Below are 13778 nucleotides of genomic sequence, written 5' to 3'. Positions count from 1 at the left end.
TATCTTGATGTCTGGAAAGTTGTTTCCCAGGCCTATAGACACGGGCTTCTTTCTTGCCTTTGAGAGTAAGCGAGGAAACGTCTCCCCTTTCTGTCCTGTGGTAAACGGTTAGCACTACCACTTGCTAGCCTCTGCATCAGATTATCCAGTTTTTCTCCAAACAAGAAATGACCTTCATATGGAAGCCTTGTCAGACAGCTTTTGGATAGGTGATCTGCCGCCCATGGACGTAACCAAAGCGCTCTTCTTGCTACAACTGCCGAGGCCATGCTCTTGGAAGAGAACACAATCGTATCCAACGAGGCTTCACACAAGAAATCAATGCTATTCTGCATAACCTCTAAGGACTTTAGAAGGTACAATCTATTTATTCTATCTTAAATAGCTGTATGCAACGTGCTGGCCCACAATCTAAGGGCTCTAGCTACTGAAGCCATGGCTAATCCAGACTTTAGAGTTATGCCTGAGATGTATAATTTCCTGAAGGAAGACTCCATTCTCCTATCCATGGTGTCTCTCAAAGGTCCCCCATCATCCCATGGGAGACTGGTCCTTGAGGATAAGCCAGCTATGGCTAAATCCACCTTAGGTACCGAACAACATTTTAGCATATCTTCATCTTGAAAAGGGTTCATGCGGTTCTGTCTCCCCATGTTAGGATAACTTTTGTCTAAGACTTGCCATTCCGTAGCGATCAAGTCTTTTATCACCTTATGAGTATGGAACACTAGATTTTACTTGGTGTTTCGAAAACAGTGCATCCTGAGGCTTGACCCAAACTGTCTAGTGATTTGTTACTATGCTTGAATATGATATTCCCCGTATCCAAATTAAACATTCTGGGATCCTCTTTCACCTCAGCCTCACTATCTGACTCTGATTCCCACTCCTGAAGGGAACTGAATGCTTCAGAGGATGGCCCTGGCCTTACGTCCTCCATATCTTCTGCTATAGGAATCCTGCCCCTCTTTGTTCCCTGGAGCCCGAAAATCCTGCATCGTCTTGACCATCCATGAAAAGAACTGTTTGAATTGTTCCGGGGGGCCAGGCTCTTCTATCGTTTCAGGGGTGTATTTCGGTAATCGGCCATAACAAGCTGCACACACCCGATTTTTAACATTACATTTTCTTTTTCCCTGCACAAGCTTCACAGAGGTACTGTAAACAATAGAACAAAAAGGAACTAAGTAACCTATTCTAAAAGTACACAAACACCCACTCTAAGTGCTTACCTTGGGGTGTTGTTCTGCTTTTTTTTGGGCGAGCTCCTGGTCCATAGTGCACTGTATTCAGATAGCTGCCAAGTCCTGCAGCATACAACTACCTATAGCAAACAAATGAGCCTCATATAATGGGCATCAGTTGCTTAAGAAAGGTGTCTGTCCAGACATCATCAGAGTGTGTCCATAGCAGGGTAATGATTTTCACCTGTCCCCTCCTGACAGGTGAACTGATGAATGGGAATAGCGCTGCACGACTACCCGTCAGTGCACTGCGTATGCGTCCTCTATGCGCGTGTCCAACTTTTGTGCACAGCTGATCCGGAAGTCCCAGGCACATCCAGACTTCCCAACAGCCCAGCTGAAGAAAACGTTCCAGTCCCAGCCCATGCCCCACTGGACGTAACACACAGCCAGCCTCATGAGGAAAGCCACAAACCTCCGGTAAGCCCCCTCAAATAAAATAACAAAAACAAAAAAATGTTACACTACACTACCCTGTCATACACTTGTTGAGACAGGAAAAGAAGACACTGAAGAAGAGGAGGAGCTGCCTTATAAAGGGTCCAGTTGGGGCGAATCTTTTCCTGTCTACACTAAGCTGATCAGGGTATTAACCCATTCTAAGGGCTGCCATGGAGTAGGGAAAGGAAAAAATGGTTTATTATTAATTAAATATAAGTATTTTTTCTTTAGCAAAATTAACTATTATTTATTTTTATATTTTTTTACCTTTTTATTTTAACTTTCATCACACGGGCTGGCACAAGGATGTCTCATTAAAGGGGGTAGAATGTGTTGCTACAGGGGTTGGAGTGTTAATACAGGTGGGGAATGTATTATTAGCGTTAACATTTTATTGTGGCCTCATCAAATGAGTACAATTTAAATGAACACATCATCTATCCTCCCCATGGAATAAAAAAAATGCTTTTCTGAAAATAAAGAGGATTTACCATTCCCAGTAAATTAATAAAGATGTTATACATCTGAAATGAAAATATAAATACATAAATAAAAAATAACCCTGTACTGCCTGTTTCCAGTACATTGTGGATTTGTAACAATCATTACCGCCTGGCCTCCAAAACCTGGTGAAAACCTGACAACTTTTTTCACTCTCAGAAGTTGTCTCTCAAAGCGCTGCTCAATATAAAGCAGCATGGGTTGGGTATGAATTGCAGACAGAAGAAATACCGACACTTAGCCAGCCAAAATGAAAATGCCGACTTGGTAAACGCTGGTATTTCAATTTCCCCGACACTGATAAAATGCAGACATTATGATTGTCGACAGTCACAATCCTAACATTAAATCAGCAATACCAGAAGTTCCGATCGCAGACAGTAAACAGTGTTACAGATAAATCACACACACAAAAAAAATAAAAAAAAGTGTGCCCCACTTCCTTCAGCCATATTAACCCTAGGGCTGCCAGCCTGGTGCTGGTAGGAGGAAAATCAGGGGTACAAACAGAGTGGGGTCCCTCTCTTTCTCCTCCATCGAGCCCTAGGCTTTACCCCCCAATTGCGGTTTACTGCCAGCGGCTTCAGCGGCTGCCTAGCTCCCGAATCCGCCGGCATTGCTAAATTAATGTCGGCATTATGACTATTGGCATTTTGACTGACTGTATTTATCAGTGTCGGGCAAATTAAAATACCGCCATTTACCCCGTCAGTATTTTCATGTCAGCAGGATAGTATGTATTTCTTCCATCAGGAGTATAACTACCGCCGAGCAGCACAGCTAGCCTCTCTCAGCTTGGAAATTACAATTCTAGACACAAATTTTTCACAAGGAAATATCAGTACACAGTCATTGCAATAAATGTCTCTAACTATGTTGTAAATATATTAAAGTAACATACATAGTTGATGAGGTTGAAAAAAGGCACCAGTCCATCAAGTTCAACCTATTTGGATCTCCTGCGATCCCTCATTTATATTTGAAATTGATCCAACCGCCAAACTGTTTCAATTGTGAAAATCCCCCCAGACCCAATATTGCAGTCCTATTTTTACCCTATATCCACTACTATCCTTCATTTTGATTAACGGTCGTATCCCTGGATACACTTTTCTACTAAAAATTTGTCTAACCCTTTCTTAAACATGTCTATTGAATCTGCCATCACAACCTTCCCTGGCATTGAATTCCATATCTTGACTGCCCTTACTGTAAAGAACCCCTTCCTCTGCTGTTTGTGAAATTTCCTCTCCTCTAACCTTAGGGGGTGACCGCGTGTCCTGTGTATAGTTCTTGGGATAAAAAGTTCCCATGAAAGCTCTCTGTATTGACCCTTAATGTATTTGTACATAGTAATCATATCTCCTCTTAGGCACCTCTTTTCTAAAGTAAACATGCCTAAACTGGCTAACCTTTCCTCATAACTTAATGACTCCATACCCTTTATCAATTTTGTCATCCTTCTCTGAACCCTTTCAAGTTCCATATTATCTTTTTTATAGAGTGGTGCCCAGAACTGTACTGCATATTCAAGATGAGGTCTTACCAATGATTTATACAGTGGCAAAATTACCCTGTCTTTCCTTGCATCTATGTCCCTTTTTAAAGGGATCTTCTTTATTTGCTTTATTGGCTAAGTGACAGTTAAGGTTGCAAGCCTTCATAAAAGCTGTACTTTGGTCTCATAGTCAAGCATGGTATTTGTTTAAAATTAATTCAAGCACGTTGTCTCTGAGCACTTATTGATTATTTGAGTATGTGTTTCTTACCTGGCTGTATGCATACATCTTCATAATCTAAACAGCAGTTTCCAAGTTCAACACAGGCAATGTCACAGCGGCAGCTTCCAAATTTTCTCTCAAAGCACCGATTTTTGCAGCTATTTACTATAATAATAACAAATATTAAAACTCGGATGAGGATATCTTTAGAATTGTGTGAAAAATAATGTGAAGTAACTGTTAAAGAGCTTAAGAGCTTAGTATTATGCTTACTGACCTGGAGAAGGATAATCAATTATTATAGTCTCAATTATGTTGCTCACAGTAAGAGGAAAAAATATTCATTGCATTTATTAACATTAGGAGAATGCAATTCCGGCTCTTTTTTGTTTGAACTTCGTAAGTAATATTAATTGAATACACAAAGATTCAGAGCATGATATTGTCCATATCAAGCCAATTTTAGGTTTGACCTCAACCTAAATTTTGAAGTCACATTAATGAGTCTTTTTTTCTTTACCTTCTCTAGAGCAGCTTGGTTTAAGCCCAAATATACATCCAAGGATTGCTGTTAATATGCACACACAGATTACCTAGTGAGACAAAAGACAGAATACAATATAAAATGTGGCAAGTGCATTTGATAATATTAAAGTCTTGTCCATTATAGGTGAGACAGCATCAATACATGAAGGTATAGTGTACATGCTGACTCTCCCGGGAAGTCAAAGTCTCCTCCCAGGAAATCTGTAAGAAGAAGTGGACAGGACAAGGGCAGAGGCCGAACTAGCGAGCTGTGGGCCCCAGGGTAGGGAATCAAGGAGGAGGGAAACGGGCTCACAGCTCGCTAATTCCCCATGCAACGGGCCTCATTATCTCCATTGGCCCCAGAGTACCGCCCCTGCTGCACCAATGGTAGTTCCGCCACCGGACAAGAACATGATTTGTGTAGTCATGGCTGGCCCAATTGGCAAATATCAATAAAATTCAAACTTGTTTACAGGGTCTCCTGATGCAGAGCATGTACATGGAAGTGCAAATACTTCACTGAAGGTCTGTCAACCGCTACAAATATCCTTATATATTGACAGAAAAAAGCATTAAAAACAACCTTGACAAGCCACTTAATCCTCCTAGAACTTATCATGTGTCATCCTAGAAATAGCAAATCAGCAGTGAAGTTTGTGAGATTCTCCCACGACCAGTTGATGTCTGAAATGGAAACCATGCTGGAGAACACCGCAGAGAAAATAGGGCCTTCTCATCAGCAAGGACTAGCAAAGGAAGATTAAAATATTTCAACTGATCCTTCACTTCCTATACTCTTGCAAACTGTCTCAGATTATGATCCTCGTCACTGAAAATCCAGACAGATGAGGTGGAGAAATAGGGGTCTACATTTAAAGACTTAACGCACAACACTAACACATCTCTAAGATCTTTTACTAGGACACTTAGAACAATAGCGCTCTAGAAAATCACCTAAGAAGAAATAATTTCAATATGTGCTCTGAGTATTTCCAGAAAAGGTGAAGGGAAGATATTCCCTTGCTGCTCACCACATTTGGAACTCCCTGCCCTGTCCAAACAGACTCGCCTCCAATCTCAAATCTTTCAAACGCTCCCTCGAAACTCACCGTTTCACACTTGCCTACCCTACCCCATCCTAAGACAATCCCCTCCTCATTCCACCTCTATCGTCTCCATTTACTTCACTAATCCTTTAAATGTTAACTCAAACAAGTTTAGCCCTCTCTGCCTAATATCTTCTCATCCTCTTTGTAATGTTTCCTTTGTCCTAGTTGGGCTTTCTTATGTAGTTGCTTTATCTATAGTCTCTTGTATTGAATGTTTTTACGAATTCTATTGTTTCTCTTATCCCTTAATTATCTATATTTTATTTAAGTTTATTTTTTTGTTGTGTGGTGCTGCAGATTTTGTGGCACCATGTAAATAAAGTTGATGATGTTGCCTTATTAAAATGTGCCTAATTAACAATGTTGGGGGCACAGGCCATCTCACCAATGCTTTGTTTTGAAGGAACCTGTAGATATCCCACTCGCCCCTATTAATCCATTATTTCTGAAATTCCTAATGTTGTGTCTGATCCTTTAATAGACCAGTATTTTTCTGCCCTTTCTGAATCTAGTAGATGTCCATCAGATTCACGTCTTAAGTGTATATTTTGCAACTTACGGACATATAGAGAAGCAGATATCTGCTTGATTGATGCTCTTCAGGCACACACTTAGGGTGTTTTCCTGTTGCCCAGAACCCTTCTCCATTTGCACGCTCAAATGATGTGAACAATTTGATTGGCTCTGAAATAGTCAGGTGACAGCTAGAGAGGCTTATCATAATTGCTACTCTGCTTGGTGTGCACATATGAATGACCTTCAAGCAGAAGTTATCAACTGTCACACAGGAGAGAACCCTCCCATCCTGCCCGTACCATATACTCTGGGAATCTGTTCCTGTCTACACTACTATTTTCAAGTATGTGCAAGTGACATAATAGAATATTATAAAATTCATCACAAGTTATTAGTCATGTTTATTCTTTTCCTTTATTTTTTTTATTTTTTTAAACAATCACAATTCATGATAAAATATTACCATCCCTTTGTCAACATTTAAAAGTTGGCTGAAATATTTGTAAATGTTAAAATCTGACATTTACAACCATTACTACAATTTGTCTAAACAAATGCCTTTTGCATGCTTATTTCGGCAAGTTTTTTGGCTTTATTCCGAAGTCAAGCATTTGGAAACCCCCATTTAGAAAGTCTATGTTTGCACTTGCTGAGCTTCACTGCAAAATATTAGAAAGCTGGGGGTAGCATGTTCTACTGAAACTAATTAAAAAATGATAAAATAGAGAAAGGATAAATGAAGAAAAGGGTAATACAAGAGAAAGAAAAATAGGCAAGAAGGTCTATCAATAAAATGAGAGATTTTTTTTTTTAATAAGTAGAAAACAAAAATAAAAGTAATTAAGTAGTATGTAAATTATTAAATAAAAAGAAACTTTAAAAAAAAATATATTGTGAGAATTCGTAAAAATGTGTGTGTGTATATATATATATATATATATATATATATATATATATATATATAGTGAATAATGATTAAATATAAATACTGTATAGTAAAGTGGAGAAACTATAGATTAGAATGTGATAACAAAAAAACAGACTGCGCTGTGAAAAGTGATTCAGACTGATCTTAATATATAAAAATGAGACCCATATAAATATTGCAAAGAGATGATTGCCGATATTCAGTATACATTTAATGTCAAACATAAGAAACAAATAACACATAAAAACAGAATATTCAATAGGCTGCTAAATCGGGATGATCTCCTTAGATGTTAGTTCAGCTCCACAAATAAACGGTGACCAATCATATGCTGGATACCACTTAACTCCACTAATCAGAGGATAATTCCAGAGAATGATATTATGAATTGCGGCAAAATATTTGCAAAGTTCCGTGACACTAAAAGCTCAGATGGTAGATCTGAACAGTCTGGTAGCGAGACCAAATTTAAATAGCCTTAATTTGCTACCACTTCAATTCAATTTAATATACAAGCTGTAGTAGAATATTCTATTAATTCTTATTATTATTATTCTTGTTGCAAAAGTCTAAAATCAGTGATTTTACTTTGACAAAAAGTATCTTTTAGAGTACCTACTTGTATGCAAATGTTTATAGCACCTTAAGGGATGAGAAGGGATGTTTTGTCTAGATTTCTGGCTCATCAAAACTTAGTAAATAGACCCCCAAGAGGCATACTCATACTACCAGAAAGGCCCATAGTAGTGTATAAGAAAGCACTTGTCACCTCAGACAGCAGAATGACAAGGAACACTCCTGCTCCCATTATATATAAAACGTCAGCTCAGACTTCAAGGAGGAGCCCTTTTTCTAACTTGAACCTTAAATCAGGCCATCAGTGACCTACTTAATTTCTAGGCACCCAATCAGTCATTACAAATAAGTATATTAGAGATGGCGAAATTTTGCCAGTGAAACATATATAATTTGACAAAAAATGTTTTAATATTTTGTGGAACACATTCTAAATTTTTCACATGTCTTCTTCATATTGAATGTTGAGAAGTGTTAATTCAGGACTCCAGACAGACAGTTTAACAGTAGCTTTAATAGGCCCAAGTTTAGTAACACTAAAAATAGCCACACAGGAAGAGGAGGGAAAAGAATGCTAGTTAAAGTACTATAGAATATAAACACTACAGAGGCAGAGGGCAGCACAGGGTGAGCCAACAATCTATAACCCCATCTTAGATGTCTACTTTACACTGTTCCTTCTGATCTTTATGAAGGTCACATTCCATGTTTCTAAAGAAGTTAACTCCTTTCTCACATGTGGAAAACTTGAGAGAGAGAAGGAACAGAGAAAAACTAAACAAATATTTTCATGGGGCAAAGGTAACAAAGGCTGTGAACAACTCACAATATTTGTAACATAATTGCCTACTCTCCCGGAATGTCTGGGAGACTCCCGAATTTCTGGGAGTCCTCCTGCACTTCTGGGAGAGCAGGCAAACCTCCCGGTTGCTGGCCCTTCATCAAGCTAAGCGATGGGGTGCTGGGCTTATGACGCGATTCGTGCATCACCGTGGCCCTGCCCTCTGCTCTAATAGGCTATACAGTGTGGTGTCAGTGTAGGGGGCAGGGCCAATGATGCAAATCGCTGAGCCCCACACACCCACCGATCTCCCGGACAACAAGTGGCCAAAAAATGTCAAGGATGATTTGTAAGCTCTACCTCAATTGAAAACTGGTGTATGAAATTTGGCTGCTATACAGGAAAGGAATAGCAGAAGGTAGGTCTGTAGCTACAAAGTCACTTATTCCAAAAAATAAATGTATAACAGATTTCTAGGCACTTTTCTTTTCCGTAAACAAAATGATCAGTGAGCACAAATAATATGGCATGTGGGATGTCTGAACAACATATGGAGGAGTTTTGGAGTGTGTGTGTGATTTGAAGGCTTTTGGCCATATGGGGCTATTTTGCAGCAAGTGTCAGGTCTGAGTGGCTGTTTTTTAATTCCTGTATAGACATCTCCAATTACAAAAAAAAGCCACTGCCCAGAAAAAAAAAAAAAGAGAAAGAAAAGCAAAAAACACAAAATGGTGTATTTATTATTTACACAATTCAGTAATCAATCAAGAGCCCTAGAAGGTATAATTAATAGATATGTGCCCATCCTGAGAAAAGACATGAAACTATTTGCCATTGGTGGGCGGCAGTGAGAATAATTTTGTATGCAGCAATACAAAATGTCCTGCTGCTGGTATTTATCAAGCCAGGGCTCATTGGCAAGCCCTGGCGAACAACAACCCCCCACCCCTCTCTCTTAATCTAATACCTTATTCAGTGGCTACCTAACTCTGCCAGCAAATTAAGGATCTGACCCAAGTGGCTACTGCAATTGCAATGGGACCCCGGCGCCGGAAACAAAGGGCTCCATTAGGAATGTAAGCCAACACAATCTTGAGATGGCGTCATTTTTTTTTTTATTTTTTTTTTTAAGGCTGGCAGTAAGAAGCAAAGCTTCTCGCCCTTTGTTAAATTGGTCACATCGCAGTCCCAATATAGGGACTGCAGTGACCAACGTTAAATAGGTTGATAAATTAAAAGAAGAGGTAGGATGGCCATTCTCTGGAGAAAACAGCTGTTTTGTCTAGATTTCTGGCTCATCAAAACTTAGTAAATAGACCCCCAAGAGGCATACTCATACTACCAAAAAGCCCATAGTAGTGTATAAGAAAGCAGATGGTCCCAGAAACAAGTTAGTAAACAGCAAAACTTTGACTAATGATAATTGCAGCATGAGAACCTGGCTGGGAAACCAAACCAAAAGGTCTTATTCAATACAACAGATGCCTAAGCTGTCTTATCAAGAAGAAACACATAAAATCACAAAATCACAAAGTCGCCACCCTTGGTCGGTAGTTTAGTGGTCCAAACCACTGTATTTACTATAGGGCGGCTTGAGGCTTCAATTTAAAATGACTGGCGAAAAAGCTAAACCGCCGGCAGTTTGGATGAAACCGCCAAAAGACAGGACAGGACAGTTTTAATACCTGCTTCAGGATGGCTTCATAGCTCAAACATGCTGTTTGAACTAGTTTGCCATTCTGAACATCAGAGAAAGCACCATTGACATTTAAATTATGTTGGCAATAATTATTTATTGATTAAGGTGCAAAATGAATTAAATATTAACTTATCAGGGGGGGGGGAATTAATTATATTAAGGGGATAAAATTTTTTAATTATTATATTATTCTGACAATATGTAATGACAAATTGTGCAACATAAATAATTATATCCACCATTAACAATCAGTTAATATTATATATTCACATTTCCCACTTAATATAATGCTATAATAGTGTCCCTTTAAAAAAATATAAAAAAAACTTCTCTCATAAGTTATTAAATTTATTTTGTTCTGCTATCAATAAATATTGAATTTCCAAATACTTAAAATATCAATGATGCTTTCTCTTATGTTCTGAATGGCAAAATAGCTCAAACAACATGCTGTTTGATCAATTTTGCCATTCACAATTTTGAAAACCCCAGCTTAGCAAATCTGGCTGTTTGTATGTTCATCATTGTTAAAATCGGTATGGCAGTTTGTAAAGTGGTGGTTTTGAAAAATGTCAATTCTTGCTGTTTCAATAGCAGTTTGGGCTTTAGTAAATCCGGTGGATTCAAAAAATAGCCTGAAAAGCGGCGGTTTGAGCAAACCGCCCTTTAGTAAATCTAGCCTCAAGAGGGTAATATATATGCTCGAATGGTCATGTGACCTGTTGCAAGTATTCAGATATCTTAAAGTACATCTAAGGAACATCAAATACAAAGTTACAAAACACATCAGAACATTTTCTAAAGTACCACTATAACGAACCCCTTTTTGGCAAGCTTTGTTGAAATAAAGAGTAGCAAAACCATGGACAGGTGGGGATTTCATAGCAGTAATCACTAAGGTGGATTTACAATATGAGTACAACTCCTTCCAAATGGTCATAACAGTCTTCAATTTGGGGCCCTTCCTGAATGTTTAACAACCTGAATTCTAACTTATTTCCCTCTTATAGACCCTCTTAAAGCAAAAAGCATTGCATGTTGCACTGGTGGAAATATAAAGAAGACTTTCTATTGCTGTGATAAGAAACTATAGAAAACCTTCTTCAACAGTGGCTCTTCATAAAGAGACCTCTTAGTTTGTTGCATTACTTTAGTGGAATATTCCTCTCACTGGTATAACTGCTGGGCTTGATGTTATTATGACACTATACAGACTTTAGTTTGTCTTTGTTCAATATAAATGTGGATTGTTTACAAATCTATAAGCTGTATATTTTTTGCCACTCAATGAATTTTTATCCTAATGCCTCTTTTCCACATTAATAGTTATTTAAGCAGCAGTGTTCAGTGTGGCAAACAAGTAAATTAGTATGTGCAGCATGGTCAATATGGATCTGTACCTAGTACATTTGGCATGGTAAAAGGCAGGACTGGACAAATATATCCAACAGTTAGAAGCCTGCAAATTTGTAGTTAAAAATTTGCAAGACATGCAGAAATTAATAGGATTGGCGTTATGTACTTGGGCATTATGTACCTGGGCATTCTTCCTTACAAGGACCAGAAAATAATTGCTCAAAAATATATAGTAAACAGTTAAAAAGACAGTCTCTGATCATGGAAGTAGTAATATTGCTGAAAGTGCTGAATGTTACTTCTGCAAAGGCTATATGTCAGGAACAGGTTCTAATGATCCCAAGTTGGTGCACTGAGATGGTACTCATCCATCACTAATGCAGGAGCACTTGGCCTTTCTCCAATCAGGACACGTTTTTTTAGTTGCAATGGCAATTTAGCAACTGACAGGTCTATTTATTGTAGGCAAAAAGCCTTATCTACGGGGAAAACTGGTATTTTTGACTCAGATAGGATTTAACCCTATACATAAAAGGGTCACCACCAGCTATAGTTTTCCCATGCAAAGTTATCCTTATTCTGTTATTGCTATCTCAGGAATATCAGTCCAATTGCCAGATCTTAATAAATAGACCCCTGGGATTTGTCAAGCCCTGGCACAAGGCATGGCACAATGAACAACATTGTGTGCAGTGTATCAAATGGACAGGAATATTACTCTTTGGCTGGTTAAGGAACCCCAGATGTTAGTTCAGGTGTGATGAAACAAGTTATTAATATCCCCTCAACCAGTCTGCACCTCATTTCTCACAAAGTGTGGACTTATAAAAACCATATACTTTTTCTAGCCCTCTGGTTGTCCATATCTGTCACTCATATTCAAACTTATATATATTGTATTTGTAAGTAGTTAATATGTCTGGCAGCATGGTTTTCCTATCAAGTGTATACATGAAGACTAGTGTATTGTCTCAGCCTAGGCAAAGGATTATTGTCCAACAAATTCTTGTATGAATATACATCACACCAGGGAAGGGGGGGTATCTCTTGTCTTTCTTTAGCTGTGTGTGTTAGCATAGGGAAAAGGTCAACAGATGACTACATTATATATTTAAATGTAATGTCTCTGCATTGTGACCTCACTTATTTAAACAACTTCTGTATACCAACAGAAAAATAACTATCCCTAATTATATCAAGAGTTGCTCATCTGCTATTCCTTTGTATGCATGTTTACTTGCGAAAAGATGAACACAGAAGCGGACCAATCAGGCAGGTCCTAAAACTCCTGGGAAGGAGAGCACTCCAGAGAATAGCAAATGGGCATTCACTACCCAGTGATCGCTTTAGTCAGGCTGGCGTTGAGGCCTCGGTCTCTGCCAGGAAAGGGACAATCGGTTCCTGGAGTGCTGCCTTTGTCCTTACCTACCTCTCCAGGTCTTGGGGAGCTGTGTGTCTGTCAAAAGCAGAGTGACAGTAACCCAGGACAGCTGCCTTGCTGGTAGCCTTAAAAGAAAAAGGGTCTGCGTCCCAGAAGTTTGGATAGACAACACCCATTGAGAATGGGTAGGATACTGAGGAGGTGTTTTCACTAAACCCTGTATGCTGTTTGTGCCAGATTGTAGTGTTATTAGCTGCAGGTTATTTTCCTGGGTGATTTTGAACCTTGGATAGGTACTGGGTAGGCCAGCTGTGCAGCACAGAGCAATACATTAAGCCCAATATCATCACACCAGGGAAGTTGAACCTTTTGTCTCTGTTGCTAAAAATATAAAATTTATGAAGGACAAGTAGCACCAAATGATTTAGTTTGGCACATCATCACATGCTGCAAATGGAGAGCTACATAAAATATATAAATTATTTCACATTGTAAGAAATTATATATATTTTAGGAGAATGTGTTTGTATTGATTCTGAGTGAAAACACAATATCTGTTAATAGAAACAGAAGACAGCCATTTATTAATGGGTTTGACATGAAATAGGAGTATTGTTTGCATTTTCTATCTAGCTTTGGTAGTTTTGATAAAACCCCTTTAAAAATCTATATTTTACATGTTAATCATTAGATGTTTCAAATTATAATATGTAGTTTTACATTTTTTGGAATAATTGCTGTAAAGTTTTTTTTAACTTGCGATGGTGTAAAAAAATGTCCCTATTTTTCCTCGAAACTTGTGACAGAATTGTTCTCCTGGCTGTAGTTGACAAGGTATCTCATGGGGCAGTAGTGAGGAACAGCCCAAAGTGTTCTCGGGTGATAATTAAATCACCAGATAATGTGAGAACAATTACATATTTTCTGCATTATATGCTGTTTAATAAAATACAGCTCTAGTGGATATCCATATTTTAGATTTTCCTGTGTCTAGTGC

The 13778-nt window shown here is 38.4% G+C and overlaps 1 protein-coding gene across 1 annotated transcript in view; it reads right to left on the bottom strand.

Annotated features, from left to right (window-relative positions):
• ENPP1 (ectonucleotide pyrophosphatase/phosphodiesterase 1) overlaps positions 1–13778 on the bottom strand; it is a 91284-nt gene that overhangs the window by 70039 nt on the left and 7467 nt on the right. Inside the window, exons 2-3 of the mRNA XM_075203087.1 lie at positions 4428–4500; positions 3956–4072 (exon numbers count right to left, since the gene is read on the bottom strand). Of these exons, the coding sequence (XP_075059188.1) occupies positions 3956–4072; positions 4428–4500 (190 nt within the window). The remainder of the gene's footprint in view (positions 1–3955; positions 4073–4427; positions 4501–13778) is intronic.

This window comes from Mixophyes fleayi, chromosome 3 (assembly GCF_038048845.1).
Source record: "Mixophyes fleayi isolate aMixFle1 chromosome 3, aMixFle1.hap1, whole genome shotgun sequence".
In the NCBI taxonomy this organism is placed as follows: Eukaryota; Metazoa; Chordata; class Amphibia; order Anura; family Limnodynastidae; genus Mixophyes; species Mixophyes fleayi.
Note: the sequence above shows the minus strand (reverse complement) of the source record. Positions and strands in the feature narration are given on the sequence as shown.